The sequence below is a fragment of the Sarcophilus harrisii genome, chromosome 3 (assembly GCF_902635505.1).
Source record: "Sarcophilus harrisii chromosome 3, mSarHar1.11, whole genome shotgun sequence".
In the NCBI taxonomy this organism is placed as follows: Eukaryota; Metazoa; Chordata; class Mammalia; order Dasyuromorphia; family Dasyuridae; genus Sarcophilus; species Sarcophilus harrisii.
This window is the reverse complement of record NC_045428.1, coordinates 495,239,190-495,257,221: the sequence shown is the minus strand read 5'-3', so window position 1 is coordinate 495,257,221 and position 18,032 is coordinate 495,239,190. Positions and strand designations below refer to the sequence as shown.

Below are 18,032 nucleotides of genomic sequence, written 5' to 3'. Positions count from 1 at the left end.
TTATCCCATCAAATTCTCATAACTATGAGGTAGGTGCTGTCATTATGCATATTTTACAGATGAGAAAACTGAGGCAGACAGCAGTCAAGAGACTTGATAAAGTTCATAATGCTAGCAAATATCTTAGAAACAAGTAACGAAACACACTCAATAATTTATGAGGTGCATGTTAGCCAAAGGTTAAGTTATTTACTTGAGTTGTGGGATTCAAGATGATAACATTCATCATCTTTTACCTCTTTAAATTTTAAATTTAGAGTTACGCATGTATCTCCCATCTAGGGGAGGGGGTGGGGGAAAGGAGAAGAAAATTTGGAATAGAAGGTTTTGCAAGGGTCAATGTTGAAAAATTACCCATGTTTTGTAAATAAAAACCTTTAATTAAAAAAAATTAGGGAGTTCACAAATCTCCAGCCTCTCTAATACCTAACTCCTCCTCTGTTCCTCTTGGTATGGAATAAGTAGAGCAATCCACTAGAAGAGAAACAGGGTGGGCTACATTACTGATCTGGAAGTTACCATGACACCCTTGCTGCCTTAAGAATTTAGGACATAAGAGATAACAAAATAAGATAAGGCTATGACCAATTAAAAGTGATAGGCCAACTTTTACAACAAAATATATGACCATATGGGGAGGGTATGGTCCTGGTCATGGTGGAGGGTAGCCAGGAAAGTTACAAGGTAAGAAGGGGTCACATGAAGAGCTCCCCCTCATCGGATCAGTTCAGAATTCAGTTAAAAATTAAACATTTACTATGTAACAGCTGCTGTGCTTAGTACTGACTTTACATGGTCCAATTTAGGACAGAAGTGGTAGGAATTTCAAAAGCATTTTGAAATGTGAGAAAAAGATCACTGGGTAAGTGAAGGTTTAAAAAATCCATTGTTCTTTGGAAGTTATTCATCCTTCAACTGAAGTTGGGAGAAAGAAAGCCAGATGAAGAAGGCTTGGGTAGGGGTGCCCATGGGGATAAGAGGGTGCAAACTGAGGTGAAGCAAGTTACCAAGTGGATCCCAGCATCACTAGTCTAACTCAGGACCATAATGGGAAACAGTTGGACAAGGCCTATCCTGCCTGTAACCTTCAGCAGCTATGGGTCTTCCATCATTCTGTCCCCTCTTCTCTCCCCTGGGGCCATTGACATTTCCATCAGGAAGAGATCAGCAATGGTCATGGAGTCATTTCTCCAACAAAGAGGGTAGGAAAAAAGTTTCCAGCCACATTTGCTCAGCAGTTTTTCATACTTAATTAAGGCTCTCGTTATCCTGTCAAATCCTGATCGTTTCCTGGCAATATTAGCACTCCTCCTGGGGTATTCAAGGGCCCCAGCTTTAACAATGGTGTCTTTTCCATAATTATATTACCTTCATTTTGTTCGAACGGGCTATCTGTATTAGTTTATTACACTCGGTCCCTAATTACATGGCGCTTATATTTTTACACCTAAGTAATATGAAACAATAATCATTCTCAAAGAGGATCGTTAGGATGATGTATTATCATTTAAATGCTCATAAAAATTAGAGTTGCCTCTTGTGGGGCAACAGGATCTAATTACCTTCTATCCAGCTTCTACTTCCTTTCTCCCACTCAGAGCAAGGCAGATTAGGTCTGTCCTTTGTCCTTCCCCTTCAATAGGCAGTGGAAAGTCCCATTGGTGTTCTATCCAAGTAACACTAGGGGAAATCAATGTTCCCCCAGATTTGCCATTACACAATGAGAGGATCTGGATGTAAACACTATTGCAACTCTAGCACCAAACTGTATTAGAAGGATTTGGACTAAAACTAAGGAAGGCTTCTCATAAAGTGAGAGGGTAAAAAGCAGTAGAATGGGTAGGTTATATAATTTCCTTCCCTGGAGATCTTCATAAAAAGGCCTCATGTTATCTGGAGTTGTTTGGGTATATTTATGTACAGCATCAGGGAGATGGACTCTTTGATCCCAGAAAGTCCCATCCTACCACAGACACCATTTCTTCCCTTTGGTGACTCATTGTTACCTCCCCCAAAGTACAGCAGTCCCAACCTTTCTAGTCATCCCCCCATTTTACTCAGGAGTTCCCAGCCCCTGGGGTTGCTCTTTCAATTTCTGGCCAGAGTTGACAGTCAACTGACTCCATTCTATTAGGATCCATGGTTTGACATGGTGAGAACACAGATCCACCATGTACCCAAAGCTTTACTAAACATATTCTGGGCTTTACTAAACATATTACCTTTATTTCTTCTATCAGTTGTTTATCTGTGAAGAGCCTAACTAAGCATTATAGTGTAGTGGACCATGCTACAAGAGTATGTCAAAGGAAATTTTAGTATGTATAACTAAATTCTAAGTAGCTCAGGGCAGCAATTAGGTCTCCCTCTGGCTCTGTTCAGTACTATTAAGATCCTTGAACAGGGAGGATGCTGTAAGTCTGGAAGTTATCTTATCAGTTATACTGATTTTTATTAGGACTACACCTAACTGAGCTAAAACAGTAATGGGTTTGGACCCTGTGGAAGTATTTATTCTTAGAAACCTCAAGGAAATGTAGCTCACTGAACCTTCACATTACTCCTCCCAGTATCTCCTAAGTCACAGTGACAGAATCACAAATAGCTCTAATATTTGGGAATATTTAACGTATGGCAAGCCAAAATTCCATCTGTTGACCCTATTTCTGTCCTTTTGGGACAAACAGATGTCTATTCCAAGAGACAGCCCTTCAAGTGTTTAAAAAAAGTATTTTTACTTCCTAACTCTTCGCTTCCCCAGATTAAACATCTCCAGTCCCTTAAACAAAACCTCTTGTAGCTTCATGTCAAAGTCATCCCAGCTGTCCTCTTTTTAATATCTTCCAGCTTACCAGCATCCTTCCTGAAGTATGATACCCAGAACTGAACATAAAGCTTAAGCTGTGGTCTGACCAAGGCAGAGTATGAGAAACCTATTATTCTTCTCATTCTAGACATTTCTCATTATGCAGTGGCTTTCTTGGCTGCCTCAGGACCCTTTTGAATCCTATTGAGCTTACTAAAATCCCCCAGAAAATCTTTTTTGAGATGAAATCCTATTTAACCATGCTTTCTCCTAGCTTACATTTGTGGAGTTTTTTTTTTTAACTCAAATAATAAGACTTTACATTTGTCTCTATCCTTTGGGGTGAATCTAACATGAAGGTTGACAAACCATTTGGCTCAAGGGCCAAATTAAGCCTGGTCCCTGTTTTTTGTTTCATAGTTTGTTGATCTCTGGTCTAAACTGTGGAGATATTCTTGGTTCATTAACCTGTAAGCCAATGGATTAGCTCCTTGTCCTTATTGGTTTTGTAACATCTGCACATCAGATAAGCATAGATCCCTAAGGTCTAACCTAAAGGTACAAGAAAATGACAAATGATGGAGGAGATGTGGAGAAAAAATGAGACATTGCTGGCTGATTCAACCATTCTGAGAGCAATTTGGAATTATGCCCAAAGGGTCATAAAAAGGATGCATACCTAACAATAGCACTACCAGGTCTACATCCCAAAAAAGAAAAACAAACCAAGAAAACAAGAAGGAAGTGCACCTATATTGGAAAAATATTTATTGAAACTCTTTTCTGATTGCAAAAATTAGAAATTGAGGAAATATCCATCAACTGGGGAATGGCTGAACAAATTATAGTACGTGATTATGAGGGAATACTATTGTTCTATAAGAAACTATGAGCAGGAAGCTCTTAAAAAAAAAAACTTGAAAAGACAACAAAGTGAAATGTTCTATGTACAACATAACAGCAATATTGTAAGATATTATAAATTATCAGTTGTGAATGATTTAGCTATTCTCAGCAATAGAATAGTCAAGACAGCTCTGATGTTGTTATCCATACCTGTCCTTATTCAGAGAAAGAAGTGATGGTTCTGAATAAATATTGAAGCATACTTTTTTTTAGTTTTCTTGAGGGGTTTATTTGGTCTGTGTTTTCTTTTACAACATAACTATTATGGAAATGTTTTGCATGACTACACATTTATAACATATTGAATTGCTTGCCTTCTCAATGCTGGGGGGAATGCAGAGAGAAGAATGGAAAGAATTTGGAACTCAGAGTTTTAAAAAACAAATGTCAAAAATTGGCTTTTACAGGTAACTGGGGCAAAATAAAATACAAAATAAATATAATTTTAGAATTTTAATTTAAAACAAAAATAAAAGATGCACTGATTCAGCTTCATGGAGGTGACTGGCTTATTTGTTTTGTTCTATCACTCCCCCATCCCTCAGTCTAATTTCCATCCTATTCCTCCGGCACAGTGCCCAGCCAGCCTCCTGAGAATGTCCGAGCCCTGTCCATTACTTCAGATGTAGCTGTCATTTCCTGGTCAGAGCCACCACGAAGCACCCTTAATGGCGTTCTCAAAGGCTACCGGGTCATCTTTTGGTCTCTGTACATGGATGGGGGTGAGTACATAGGGATTTCACTTTTTAGGAAGATGAGAAAAAGAGAATGGATATTGTCTTTTGTGAGCAGACTTGTATTTCTCCTCCACTTGGAAAGAAGGGGATCATACATAAATAACTCCTGCTCTGCTCCATTTATTCCAGGTAAGACAAGATTATTATAAGAGCTGGAAAATGTTTCATTCAAGTGCTACTTATACTAATCTCGAAGTCAGGCCAGGTAGAAATGAGTATAGAAATGAGTATTAGTTTTATATACAGTAACAGTAGAGAATAACGGCCAAGAAAATCCAGTGTCATATAATCCTTCCAAAATTTTCTATTTCCTTTTGATAGATAGTCCATCTCCTATCTTCATTCTTTTGCACAGATTTATCTCTCATGCCTGGAAAGCTCTCCCTCTTAGTAGAATCCCTGACTTCCTTTAAGAATCAACCCAAGCATCATCTCCTGAAAGAGGCCTTTCTTGGTCCACCACCACCTCCCAGCTGTTAGAATCTAGAACTACCTTCCATTGACTTTGGATTTATCTTATATTACCAACTTAGAGATATGTTGGTTCCGCCATCAAAACATTAGTTCTATTCAGCTCATGACAGAGAAGGGGTGGACTGAAGATGTAGAAATGTCTTCTGGGGCACAATCAATTTTGTAAATTTGTTTTGCTTAACTATACATGTTTGTTATGAGAGTCTATTTTTCTGTTGTTTATGATTTATTGAGAGAGAGGTGGAAGAGAGAAAATACATACTTGTACTTGAAAAAATAAAATTAATTTTAAACAAAAGAATATTAGCTTCCTGAGAAAGGAATTTTTTTTTTTATATCACCAGTTTTAACAAAGAGCCTGGCACATCTTAAATATAACTATTTGTTGATTGGTTGATTGATTGATCAAATCAATCAGTCAATGAAATTTTTTTTCAACAAACATTTAAGTGCAAAAGACACTGTGCTAGGCAGTGGAGATAAGAAGACAAAACATTAATCCCTGCCTTCTAAAACCTTACATTGCAGGGTACAGCATTTAAACAGCTAAATACAAGATCATGGGAAGACAAAAAGGCAGCAGTAATTTGTGGGATAGAGAAAGCACCTGGGTTGTCTCCTTGAAAGAGGCAAAAAAAATCTTCAGGCTGAGGTAAAAAGAGAGTATTCTGGGAATGGGAAGCAGCCTGCATAAAAACACAAAAATGAAAGAGAGAATTTCAATTCTGGGAAACAGTAAATCTACCTGTTCAACTGGAAGGTAGTATGTTTGAAAGGAAGAATATTGAAAAATAGGTCTTGGCAAAGAGGTGCAAGTTAGATGGTGAAGGATTTAAATGACAAACTAAGGAATCTGTATTTCATTCTGAAAACACTAGGAAGCCATTGAAGCTTCTTGGGCAGGGGAGTGATATGGTCAGTTCTGTGCTTTATTGGCAAATATATAGAAAATGGATTTGAGAGGAAGAACTGGAAGCAAAGAGACCAATTAGGAAACCATAGCAATAATCCAGGACAGAAGGGATGAGGACTTTCCAGATTTAGTTGTGGAATTATCTTGTCCTCATTCTAAAATAAGTTTTCATTCCCTAATACTCACTGGTTCGAAATGCATGGACCTGGTCCGGAAGCATGGGAGGTTGCTAGGGGACAACCAGCATGGGAATAAATATTTGTTATGAATCGCTCACAAAATGGATGATCCATGCAAATAACTGAGAACTGACTCTTTTTACACCTTTTTACAGTGTACACACAGCCAAGCTGCAAGGTTTTGATTTTCCCTGCCTGGGACCCAACTCATTGTCCAAGCAGCTGCCCTAAAGCTTCTTCTGCAAATAAATAAGGGGCCTGAAAGGTGTTTCCCAAATCAATGTTCTATATTATGGGAAGGGGAAGAAGCCCCAGTGATTCGAAGGGTGAGAGAGAATCAGTGGGAGTCTTCTTAAAACTTTTCCACTTTTTCACTCAAGGAATTTTTATGCAACTTGGGTCTGTAGGTGCACATAATAGGTGTACAGATCAAGCATTTGCTGATAATAAATTGTAGTTTTGTGACCCTCCTATTCAGCTATGGGGCCCTTATTTGAGTTGTTTAACCAGTTTTGGTCCAGGTCCCAAGGTAATGCTGTCCCAGAGAAGCCCTTTTCTGGCCAGCTTTGAGAACAAAGACCCCAAGGATCTCAGCCTATGGTCACGGTGTCTCGCTGCTCCTCTCTCAAAGTGGGGCCAGCTTGAAATAAGGACCTGCAGAGCATGTGGCCAGTGTGCCCTTAGCCATGGGCTGCACTCCCGGAGGCAGGAGGAAGGGAACTGGGCCCCAAAATTCCACTCACTGGTGTCCCTCTTTTGGCAGAGTGGGGGGAGATGCAGAACATCACCACCACGAGGGAGCGGGTCGAGCTCCGGGGCATGGAGAAGTTCACCAACTACAGCGTCCAAGTCCTGGCCTACACCCAGGCCGGGGACGGCGTCCGCAGCAGCGTGCTCTACATCCAGACCAAGGAGGACAGTAAGTGTCTGCCCACATGCACGCGCACATAAAGCACAATGGGCAGGTGCACACTGCTTATAAATGTGTGCACACACGTATACACATGCACGCACATGTATTTATAAACTATATATATATATATATATATATATATTACACACATAAATGTACACGCATACAGGCACATGTATTTACGAACTATATAAATATGTAATACACACATAAATGTACACACACGTCTCCCCAGGCCGGGGACAATGTCCGCAGTAGTGTGCTCTACATCCAGACCAGGGAGGATAATAAGAGCGTTTTGCCCAACACACAAGCATATAAACACAAACACTGCAAGCACATCTACCACACACGCCCTCTCCTTCTCTGCCCTCCCCAGGTTCTTCCCGACTCTCTGTCCATTGCTGGATCCATTGTGCCTCTAGGTTACCCGGGGTATAGAGACTAAACCTCTGATTTCATCACTATGAGAAACTCCTCTATGCTAACAAGGGGACAAAAAAAAAACTTGTATACAGATTGACACCTTCCATGGAACCCGGCATCTCTAAGAGCTGCCCAGAGCACCGGGTCACTGTCACACAGGCTTCCAAGGCCAGACTGCCATTCTACAAAAGTGAATGAGACATGCTCCCTGCCCTCGAGGAGCTTACAGTCTAATGCTAACATTTGTAAAGGCACAAATAACTTGAATGCAAACTGTGGTGACAAACACATCGCGGGATAAAGTTCCCTGAGAGATGTCAGGAAGAATGATTGTGAGCCGGGAAAACATCACAAGAGAGGGGCCACCTGAATGCAGCTGTGAGTGGGAAGGATGTTGCACCCCCCCCCAACATACACACCCAATTACATGCAGGTTCTTAGAGGCACAGGGTCGAGCCCCCTGAACTGAGACCCCTATATATATATTCAGTCAGTTCAAAATCAGCTGTTATCACCATCACTCAGGCAGAGGGGAAGGGTCTGGCCTGCTCTCTTTCCACAGACCTCCCTTTTGAGACTTTTTCCCTCTCCAGTAATGCTCTCCAGTAATGACAGTGATCACTGTCACCTGATTATATCTTAATCCAAAACCTGGGGCGGGGGGTGGGGTGGGGTGGAGAAAGCACTGTCCCTGAGACCTGTAAGAGTAACCTTCAAATTAAAGTTGTTGTCCTTTCTACACATCCCTCTGCTGATATCTTCCCCATTCTCTAGGGAGGTGCAATATTAATAAGCCCCACCCTTGCTGCCATTAGAAGCCCACCTGTTTGGGTTTCATAGGGTCGGGATATTTCCAAAAGTACCCAAGCTGCTGGGCAGCAGATGCTGAAAGGTCCATCAAGGTATTGTCAGGATAAGCTGGTCAAGCACATTAGGGGATTAAGGTCACAGATGTTCGGACCCAGTTCCAACCCCCACCCGGGGAGAGAAGCTAAAGGCAACTCCTTTCCCTGATGTCTAAGGGCTGGCAGAAATTGGGGTGCTGAGAACAGAGTGAGGAGGGCAGGCTTTCTTAGCCAGACCTGACACCATCCCTAAGCTAAAACTCCTTCCTGGAACCACAGCCCCAAACATAATGTCCACATAGAGGGGGGAATTTCACCTTTACACTATTGTCATTTGATAAGAAACATCCCCCTTCCCTGAGAGAAGCTCAAAGAACTAAGACCCCTGCCTTGAGGGGTCCCTGGCAGTCCCCTGACCCTATGTACAGGGTAACCCACCTGCAGGGAAGAAGGCTGGAAAGGGAGGAAAGGAGAGAAAAAACAGGAAGAAAGATCAAGAAAGAATGCACTGACTCATTGGGATCACTAAACTAGAATCTCCTGATCCATAAGATCAAAGGACCATTAGACAGCTTCAGAGAGACCACACATCATCGTGGATGAAATATCGGCTTTGGAGTCAGAAAGATGTCCAACACTCACAAGCTGTAATCACTTGATCTCTCTGAAACTCAGTTTTCTTTCTGTAGAATGGGGATGGTGATAGCATCTACTTCCCGGGTTTGGCACAAGGACCAAATGAAATAATGCAAGCAAATCAGGTCGCAGATTTTAAGGGGCTGTAACTATTACCTCTTCCAAAATCCTGGAGGCATAAATAGGTAAAATACTTGTCCGAAGTCTCCCAGGAAGTAAGTGGCTGAAGCCAGCCCTCTGATCCTCTAAGCCCAAACGCAATGGGTTCCACCAGACTTTTCCGGAAGACACAATCCTGCTAAGCCATGTTCCCAAGTGACCAGCCCAGAAGGGGAGCAGAGGCTCCAGGGGGATTGCACTCAGTGTAAGAGAGCAATGATTGCCGCTGACAAAAAAACCCAAAATAGTTTTCCTTCTAAAAGCTGACTGAGGGAAAAGGTGGGAAGTACCCTGGGGAAGCACCACAGGCAGGCAGGCAACCCATCTTCCCTGCAGACGGAAAAGTCCTAAGAACTCAGATAGCTTCCATTTCTATAAAGGAGAACAAATAATTCAACATGCAATCATGCATGCAACATGCAAAAAAACAAATAAATCAACAGCAAAATATAAAACTCCAGAGGATAAAGATAGGATGGAAGGGGGAGCTCAGAAATTGTGTTGGTGGGTTGGAGAGTGGGATAGATTAATCTGAGGAGGATCTTCTGGAGAGAGTGACCACGAACTATGATTTGACAGGAAGAGGGATGTTGCTGGCAAGTGGGCAAAGACTGCATAGTAAGAAGAAACAGCTACATGGTGTAGAGCAGGGGTCCTCAAACTACAGCCCACGGGCCAGATGCAGCAGCTGAGGACGATTATCCCCCTCACCCAGGGCTATGAAGTTTATTTAAAGGCCCACAAAACAAAGATTTTGTTTTTACTATAGTCAGGCCCTCCAGTAGTCTGAGGGACAGTGAACTGGCCCCCTATTTAAAAAGTTTGAGGACCCCTGGTGTAGGGGATAGTGTGCTCCACCTGAGGTCCTGACTTAAAATTCTGCCTTGCCTACTTATTAACTCTGCCTCAGTTTCCCCATCTGTATAATTGGCATAACAATGGTAACTCTCTCCCAAGGTTGTTAAGATGATCATATGAAGTAACATACATAAAGTATGACTTGAGTTATTATATAAATGATAGCTATTATTATTAAAGGGGAAGAACCACAAGAAAGCCAAGTGGGTCAGAATGGCAGATGAAACCAGAGGCAAGGAGAGCAGAGAGTCTCATTATATCCCAGAGTCTCTTTCTGACCTTACTCTGTCCCCAGTCTCCAACTCTGAAATGTTAGGTAAATGTCAGCCCTGTCCTTATTTCCCCAGAGTGACCCTCCATCCTTCCCTGGGCTAACCTGACCTTCTTTCCCACTCAGTTCCAGGTCCCCCTGCTGGAATCAAAGCCGTCCCCTCCTCAGCCAGCAGCGTGGTCGTGTCTTGGCTGCCTCCCACGAAGCCCAATGGGGTGATCCGGAAGTACACCATCTTCTGCTCCAGTCCTGGATCTGGACAGCCGGTGAGTGAGCCGCAGAGAATGGCCCAGCTGGACACGGCCCTCCGGGGACAGTGAGAAGTCTGGTGCTCCTAGCAGGATGGGACAGCAGGCCGACTCTGAGCAGAGAGACAGACAGGCAGAGACAACGAGAGACAGAGAAGCAGAGACAGAGACAATGAGAAACAGATACAGAGAAGCAGAGACAGACAGACATAGAGAGGGGGAGGGATGGAGGAAGGGTAGGAGGGAGGGAGAGAAAAGGGGCAAAGGGCAGACTTGTTTTTTAGGTTGTCACCAACTAACACTAACTAACAGCTGTGCCTCTGAGAACTGCCCCTGCCCAGACTTCCAGGATTACAGGCCCTGAGAATTCTTAGCAAGACCCAGGACGGACAGATGAGCACGAACTCAGACACCGTGACATTTCCTATCCCTAAAGATTCTTGGACAAAATAGACCAACTTAGCCTGGACTGGGTGAGGAGGGGAGGGATCTGGGACAGGACAAGGGAGAGAATATTGGGGAAAGTTTGGTTTCTTCAGTGCTGAGTCCATAGTAGCCCTTTCTGAGAAGGAAATGATGGCAAGCTAAGGTATGAACCTGGTTCATACCCCCATAGCCTCTTCCTAGGCTCTGATTTCCAGACACAGAGGAGTAGAGAATGAAGGCTGCTGGGGAAAGAGACCGTTCTGGACAGAACCAGGAATGATTCCATGTGGGGGGCTACATGAGTCGCCGGAGGCAGCACATTCTGTGTTCTTCCTTTGCTCCCCTAGGAGTGATGGGGAAATGCCTCCAGGCCCCAGACCACCTCCCTATGCCTTTTGCACTATTTTTGCTTTTTCTGAATTACAAAGAGAATAGTTACAAGACATCCTTTTTATTAATAGAACAATCACCACAGCAATGTGGAAAATTCTAGGACTAGAGCCGGAATATTTCCCACTTGAGATGGAAGTTTCTTGAGGCAATCAAGTCAGGAAATACCAACCTCAGAGCATTCAGGGAGGAGCCAAAGACCTCTGTGTCTTTGCTAAGTTAATGTGAGTCTACAACAGAGTCTGTGTGATGTGGAAGTGAGCCGAAGTATCCATGAGTGTCTTAGGTACGTGTGTGCAGAATGTATGGTATGAATGTACACAGGAAGTGGGGTGCATCTACTTAGCATGCTGTGTTCATTGGGAACAGAGGAACCCAAGGTAGGGCCAGAGGGCATCTCAGAGGCAACTTTAGGCATAAGAAAGGAAACCCTGGTCAAAGGCCAAACAACCAGGGTGCAGGTGAGCTGCTGCCATCACCTTTTCCAGTCCCCCTGCATCTTCTCTAACCTGGGCACACACAGGATCTAAATACTCAGAAATAGAGGGAAATCCATTTTTTCTCTAACCTGGGCAGACAAAGGATCTAGATATAAATGAATATCCAGGTTTGTACAATCACAAACATACACATGCCCACAAATCTATCCCCACAAATAGGCAAACATTCAAGAAGACACAAGTGCACACATTTGACAACAGCCCCCCCATGACTTCCCCAGGCCTGCCTTCCTGCCACCGCAAGGCCCTTCTGGGCTGGAAGCCATACTCCCCATTAGAGAGGCCCCAGGGGAGCTCGTCCCAAGGCTGGGGCTGGTGTTGTCCCACTTCCCCACCAGAAGACTTCAGATCAAAAGAAACGTGTTTCCTCCTCCCCCTTCCAAGACCCACAAGGCCCTTTAAGGCTGGAGGCTCCGGCCCTTATATGTGCCTAGGCAGCGGAGCAGGAAATTACCTTTACACCCGGAGCATGGAGAGTACCCCCACACCCTCAGCCCCCGTGGTGTCTCTCGGTGTGCGCGTGTCTGGCCGTGTCTGCGCGTGTGCCCAGGCTGTGTGAGTGTGCGTGTACCGGGTGCCCGCGCCAGAGGCTGCGGCTGCAGAAAGAACTAATTATTCTCTCCCTCTGGCCCCACCACCCCCATCTGTTCCCCGGGCGGGGCCCCCTCCCCAGCCCTCTGCGCCAATTTCAAAGGGTCCCTGGCGCCATGCTCCTCTCCCTTCCCCGCGGCTGACCAAAAAATAGAATGAGAGCCAGCCCCGAATCGCCCGTGCCAGGGAAGAGGTTGACAGGAGGTCTGCAAACGGGCGCTTATCAAAAGCTCCTTCTCAAATTCATTTCAATATCTGAGCCACTGGTTTCCAAGGCAACATAATCTTTTCATCAAAGCAACTGGTAAAGCCACTGGGATCCGATATTGTTTTGTTGGCAACTTGTCCAAACTGTCATTCGGTTAAAAAATATGCGTGTGTCTGTGTGCACGGCCACACGTAGCATATGCAGAACGTCCGTGGAGATGTACAGTGCCGCTAATAGTAACTAACAGGGGGCTCCTGGCCGAGGCCGCTCCCTCCCGTCCTTGTTCCTCCCCTCCCAGGGCCGCCGCTGCAGAAGGGAAAGGGCGGCAGTTAAAGGGGGGGCCGAGCTCCAAAGCAGGCGGCCGCTGCTGGCCCCAGTTCTGGGTCCCTCAGGGAAGTCGGGGCGCCGGGCCCTGCCTCACGGGGCCTGGAGCTGGCGGGACCTCGGGCCCCGCCTCCGACCCCCGCAGAGGGGCCCCTCCGGAATCAGCTGCGGGGCGGAAAGCCGGGCTCAAGGAAGAGGTCCCTTCCAACCCTGGAGGTGCTGGGGCCCGCCCCTCCCCGCGCAGAAAGCCAGCTGTGCGGCCGGGACGCTGAGCGGGGGCTCGGGGCCCGGGGTCTGGTCCCGCCGGGGAGGGGCCGATGCCCCCGAGCCCCGGGGGAGATGGCGGGCGGGGGCCGCGGGGGCGGCCGCTAACCCCTCTCTCTCCGCCCCCCAGGCCCCCAGCGAGTACGAGACGAGCCCGGAGCAGCTCTTCTACCGCATCGCGCATCTGAATCGAGGGCAGCAGTACATGCTGTGGGTAGCGGCCGTCACCTCCGCCGGCCGGGGGAACATCAGCGAGAAGGTCACCATCGAGCCGGCTGGAAAGGGTGAGGCGGCGTGGGAAAGCAGAGGGGGCGGGGAGCGGCGGCCGCGGGAAGTTCGAGAAGCCCGGGGTCAGGCGGAGCCCCCACCCCAGCCCCCGGGGGCGCGCAGCACCCGCCAAGAGCGAGCCTCTGCTGCCCCCTGACTCCGGGAGCCCCGCACAGCCGCCGCCTCCCGCGGGCAGCCCCCGAGCCTGCAGCCCCTCCCCCTCGGCTCTAGCACCCCCGGGCCCCAAGGGCCCGGCCCCGCCCCCCGGAACCCCCGCCCCCCGGTTCGGAACGGGCCGTGTTACTCCGCTTTCCCCAAACCGTCGGCAGTAAGGTGCCGCGTCGGGAAGCACCAGCTTTTAGGTCCGAGGCTTTTAGGGGAGTTCTCAGAGCAGCAGAGCCCAGGACCGCCGCGCTGCTGCTTCCAGACCCCCGCCTGACCGCCTCCCGTGCCCGTCGTTTTCCCCTATTGGGGTATGGGGTCCCTGAGAGCGGGAAACCTTGTTTTCCTGTTTTACATCCCCGCACTTAGCACGGCGCTTAGCGCACAGCACTTAAATGCTTTTTTTTTTTATTTGTCCATTCACTCGCAGCATTAAGTGGTAGCTGAGAAACCAAAGAAACCTCCTCTTAAGAATCCTCATCTTTACCCTCCAGGGCAGCTGGCGGCCCCGGGGACAGTGCCGGCCCTGGCTTCCCAAGAAACAGGGCTCAGATTATAGTTTAGCCGCGGGACCCCCGGCAAGTCACTTAGTCTTGTTTGCCTCAGAAGATAACTGCGAGCCACTTTGGGAGATTTGCCAAGAAAAACCCCCAAAGGGGTCACAAAGAATCAGACATTACCAAAAAGTCAAACCCCACAGTCCTCACCCTCTCCCTTGGTATGTGGCCGCAACCACGTAGCCACGTCTCTGATGCCTGTTACGGGGCATCTTCCTCGGCTTTCCTCCGCCTCCCTGAGCCCCCCTCCAGATCCCCCCTCCATCCTCCAGGGGGAAAGTAGAACACAGCACAAACAAGCTTTGGGTCCGCCATCAAATCAATCACTAAGCAGTTGTTAAATGGTTCCATGTTTGCTATTAGGCCCCATGACTATGTCAATGCTGGGGATACAAAATAGGTGAAAACAGTCCCTGTCCTCAAGGAGTTTTCGTTGTGAAGGGGATAATATATAAATAACTAGATGCATACACAATATACAGAGAGTGGATGGAAGGAAATAAGGGAAACAAAGGCCCTAGCAGCTAAAGGGACTGGAGAAGGTGGGATCTGAGCTGAGTCTTGAGGGAAGCCAGGGAAAATGAGGAGGATAAACTGTGGAGGAAGAACATTCCAGGCAAGAACCTAGGACCTAGGACAATGTCAAGAATAACTTCCCCAGGCCAACTTTGACCTGACCTTACACCCTTTTGTCAAACAATTCAATAATTATTTATCAAGCATTTACTATATTCAAGCTGCTGTTCTGGACACTGTTCCCCACACACACACCCAAATACTGTTATTTAGTTCCTGATAATTTCCCCTCCCTCCTCTCCTTTTTTAGAGAATCTCTCCTTTCTAAGGGAAGGGAATTCAATTCATTTCAATAAGATTTATTAAGCACCTAATGTGTCTAGTGCACCTAGTGCTTGGGTGCACTCTAAGACAATTTGATGACACATAAATAATGATATTCCAAAAATAATATAATTGTAATGATATTAGAAAAGTACAAAAATAATATGAAAAATAAGTGAAGTCTGAGAAAGAAAAAATGATTACCAAATAAGCAGGCCAGGGAAGACTTCATTGAGGAGATGGTATCTTAAATGGTCTTTCAATGATGAAAACATTCTCTCCGATGGTACAGATGACAATCCATCCATGTTTCTTGTCTTGTGCTGACAGTTCTCAATCTCTTTCCACCAATGCTCCACAAGTGGAGCATTCTATGTGAGGCCTTCCTCTAGATCAGGGGTTCTTCACCTCAGATCCAAGGACCCCCTTGAGGGCACATGAGCATTTTCTTCCATTTTGAATGTAGGTAACAAAATCAGACTGATAAAAGGTCCATGACTTTTATTTGGTCATGGTGTCTATCTCTTACCAAAATGTAGATGCTAAGAGAGTATATTATCTGGCCACAGTTGAAAAATTACATGGGTATCCTCCACCCCTTATTTACCTATTTCTATTACCATCACTCAAAGGAATAAAGAACTAAAGGTCATTTGTGTCTTTTTTTAATGAGTTATCATGGCCAAAAAATTAATTACCTAGTTCTCTCACTGGTGGTGAGTCTCTCAGTTCTTAGGTAGATTAGCCTTGGACAACAGACACAATCTTGTTAGCAGAACTATACCTGAAACACTTCCCTCATGATAGAATCTGCCAGAGCTTGAGTTCTAGTGGCATACCACTTGCAAACCCAAGATCATTTCCCTGACATAATGAGAAAAAATCAGAGTAGAACTTTGGAGCTTTGCAGAAAAAGAGAAGCAAAGTGTTTCTTTCTCTCTATCATCCATTATCACCATCCCCAATTAGCCATGGTACCACCTGCTTTTATTCCTTTTTCCCCCCAATTATAACTTTTTAAAAACCTTTTTGTTCTCCTTAGCTTTCTCAACTAGTTTCAGCTTATTATAAATACTAGCACTCCTGGCACTGGTTTTCTTCCCATCTTCCTTACAAACCTTTTCAAAACCTTGTATCTTTTTAACTTCATTATTGAGAGTTTCTCATTTCTCCTGGACTGAATCACTCTATAGAATGTGAAACCAGGGGATTTTACCTTCCTTTTCACTGAACTTTTTGAATTCTACAAAAGCTAGGGAGCCTTTCAAACCATGCTTTGTTTTCCTCAATTTCTATATAAGAAATACTAAAATGGCATGGTAACTTCTTCCCAAGGGTCTCATCATTTCTTCTTCAATAGCTAGTTTCTACTCATTGGTGAGAAAAAGGACCAAAATAACACTTCCTGATGTTTCTTCTTCCCTCTTTTGCAGATGAAATTATCATTTGGTGGAGAGAGACAGAGAGAGAGGAGGGCAATTCTGTGAGATAGAAATGTCAAGATGTAATTCCACTCAACAAATGAGAAAACTAAATCTAAGAGAGAGACAGACAGACAGAGACAAAGAGAGAAACAGAGAGACAGAAAGGGAGAGACACACAGAGACACGGGGGCGGGGGGGGGGGGGGGGGGGGGGGGGGGGGGGGGGGGGGGGGGGGGGGGGGGGGGGGGAGAGAGAGAGAGTGTTTCATTAATAGGCTCCTTAACAATTGAAGTGTCCCATCATTACTATATATACACCTGTGATTTGTTTCCTGAATTCCTCATCCATTCCCCCTTGTGAAGATTCTGTGGTATATTCTGATGATAACATTGATTTTGCTTATCTCTCCTTTGATATTCACCCAAATGTTCTCCACTGTGCATTCCTTTTCTGGTGCTTGGATTTCCTCACATGAGTGCATCTTATAACACTTCCATTGAACTCCACCACATTTTTTATCTCTTCTCCTCATTTGAATGAGGTGGAGGATACCCTTTCAGAATAATGTTTTAAATACAAGCCTAGTCTCACTAAATCTCAGTTATACCTGTAAGGTCAAATTTGTCTCTGTACACAGGAATCTATAAATTCAATTTTCTTGTTATTCATACATTGTGTATTTTTGTATAGACATCTGAGTCTTGAATCTCCTTTCTTTAATTTTGTCCACTGTGAATAATTTAGGTGGCACAGTGAGGAGAGCAATGGATCTAGCATTAGGAAAACCTAAATTGAAATCTAGCCTCAGACACTATCTAGGGAAAATCACTTTGCCTCTTCCTGACTCAGTTTCCCCATCTTTAAAAATGAGATAATAGCACTTACTTCCCAGGGTCGTTAGGAGAATCAAATGAGACAACATTTGTTTTTTTTTTTTTTTTTATTTTATTTTATTTAATAGCCTTTAATTTACAGGATATATACATGGGTAACTTTACAGCATTAACAATTGCCAAACCTCTTGTTCCAATTTTTCACCTCTTACCCCCCCCCCACCCCCTCCCCTAGATGGCAGGATAACCAGTAGATGTTAAATATATTAAAATATAACTTAGATACACAATAAGTATACATGACCAAAACATTATTTTGCTGTACAAAAAGAATCAGACTCTGAATTATTGTACAATTAGCTTGTGAAGGAAATCAAAGATGCAGGTGTGCATAAATATAGGGACTGGGAATTCAATGTAATGGTTTTTAGTCATCTCCCAGAGTTCTTTTTCTGGGTATAGTTAGTGAGACAACATTTGTAAAGCATTTTGTAATACTTAAAGTGCTATATGAATGGTAGCTGTTATCATTATTATTGTTATTCCTACATTATAACCTTTTTACATTTTTTATGGGATCTAGCTTTCTAAGTATACATATACATAGACAGATAGTTTCTCCTTTCGATATTCCCAGATTCCCTTTCAACATCGAATCCAAAAGAGAAAAAAATTTTAAAAAGGATTTTGCAGTGACTGACAGCAATAAAAGCAATAGAGAGATCTAGGACAAGGAGGACTGAGAAACAGCCATCAGATCTTGATTCATTTTGAAACCAGATTGTAAAGGGTTAGGAAGAGATTTTAAAGTGATAAGGTAGAGAGGACAATGGAATCATGAAGACAGTCTATACTAAGACATGGGGGGACCTTAA

General features: G+C 44.6%; 1 protein-coding gene across 1 annotated transcript in view; it reads left to right on the top strand.

Moving 5' to 3' along the window:
• Positions 1-18,032, top strand: part of DSCAML1 (DS cell adhesion molecule like 1) — a 480,720-nt gene that overhangs the window by 443,823 nt on the left and 18,865 nt on the right. Inside the window, exons 18-21 of the mRNA XM_031961331.1 lie at positions 4,288-4,434; positions 6,779-6,934; positions 10,250-10,389; positions 13,205-13,358. Of these exons, the coding sequence (XP_031817191.1) occupies positions 4,288-4,434; positions 6,779-6,934; positions 10,250-10,389; positions 13,205-13,358 (597 nt within the window). The remainder of the gene's footprint in view (positions 1-4,287; positions 4,435-6,778; positions 6,935-10,249; positions 10,390-13,204; positions 13,359-18,032) is intronic.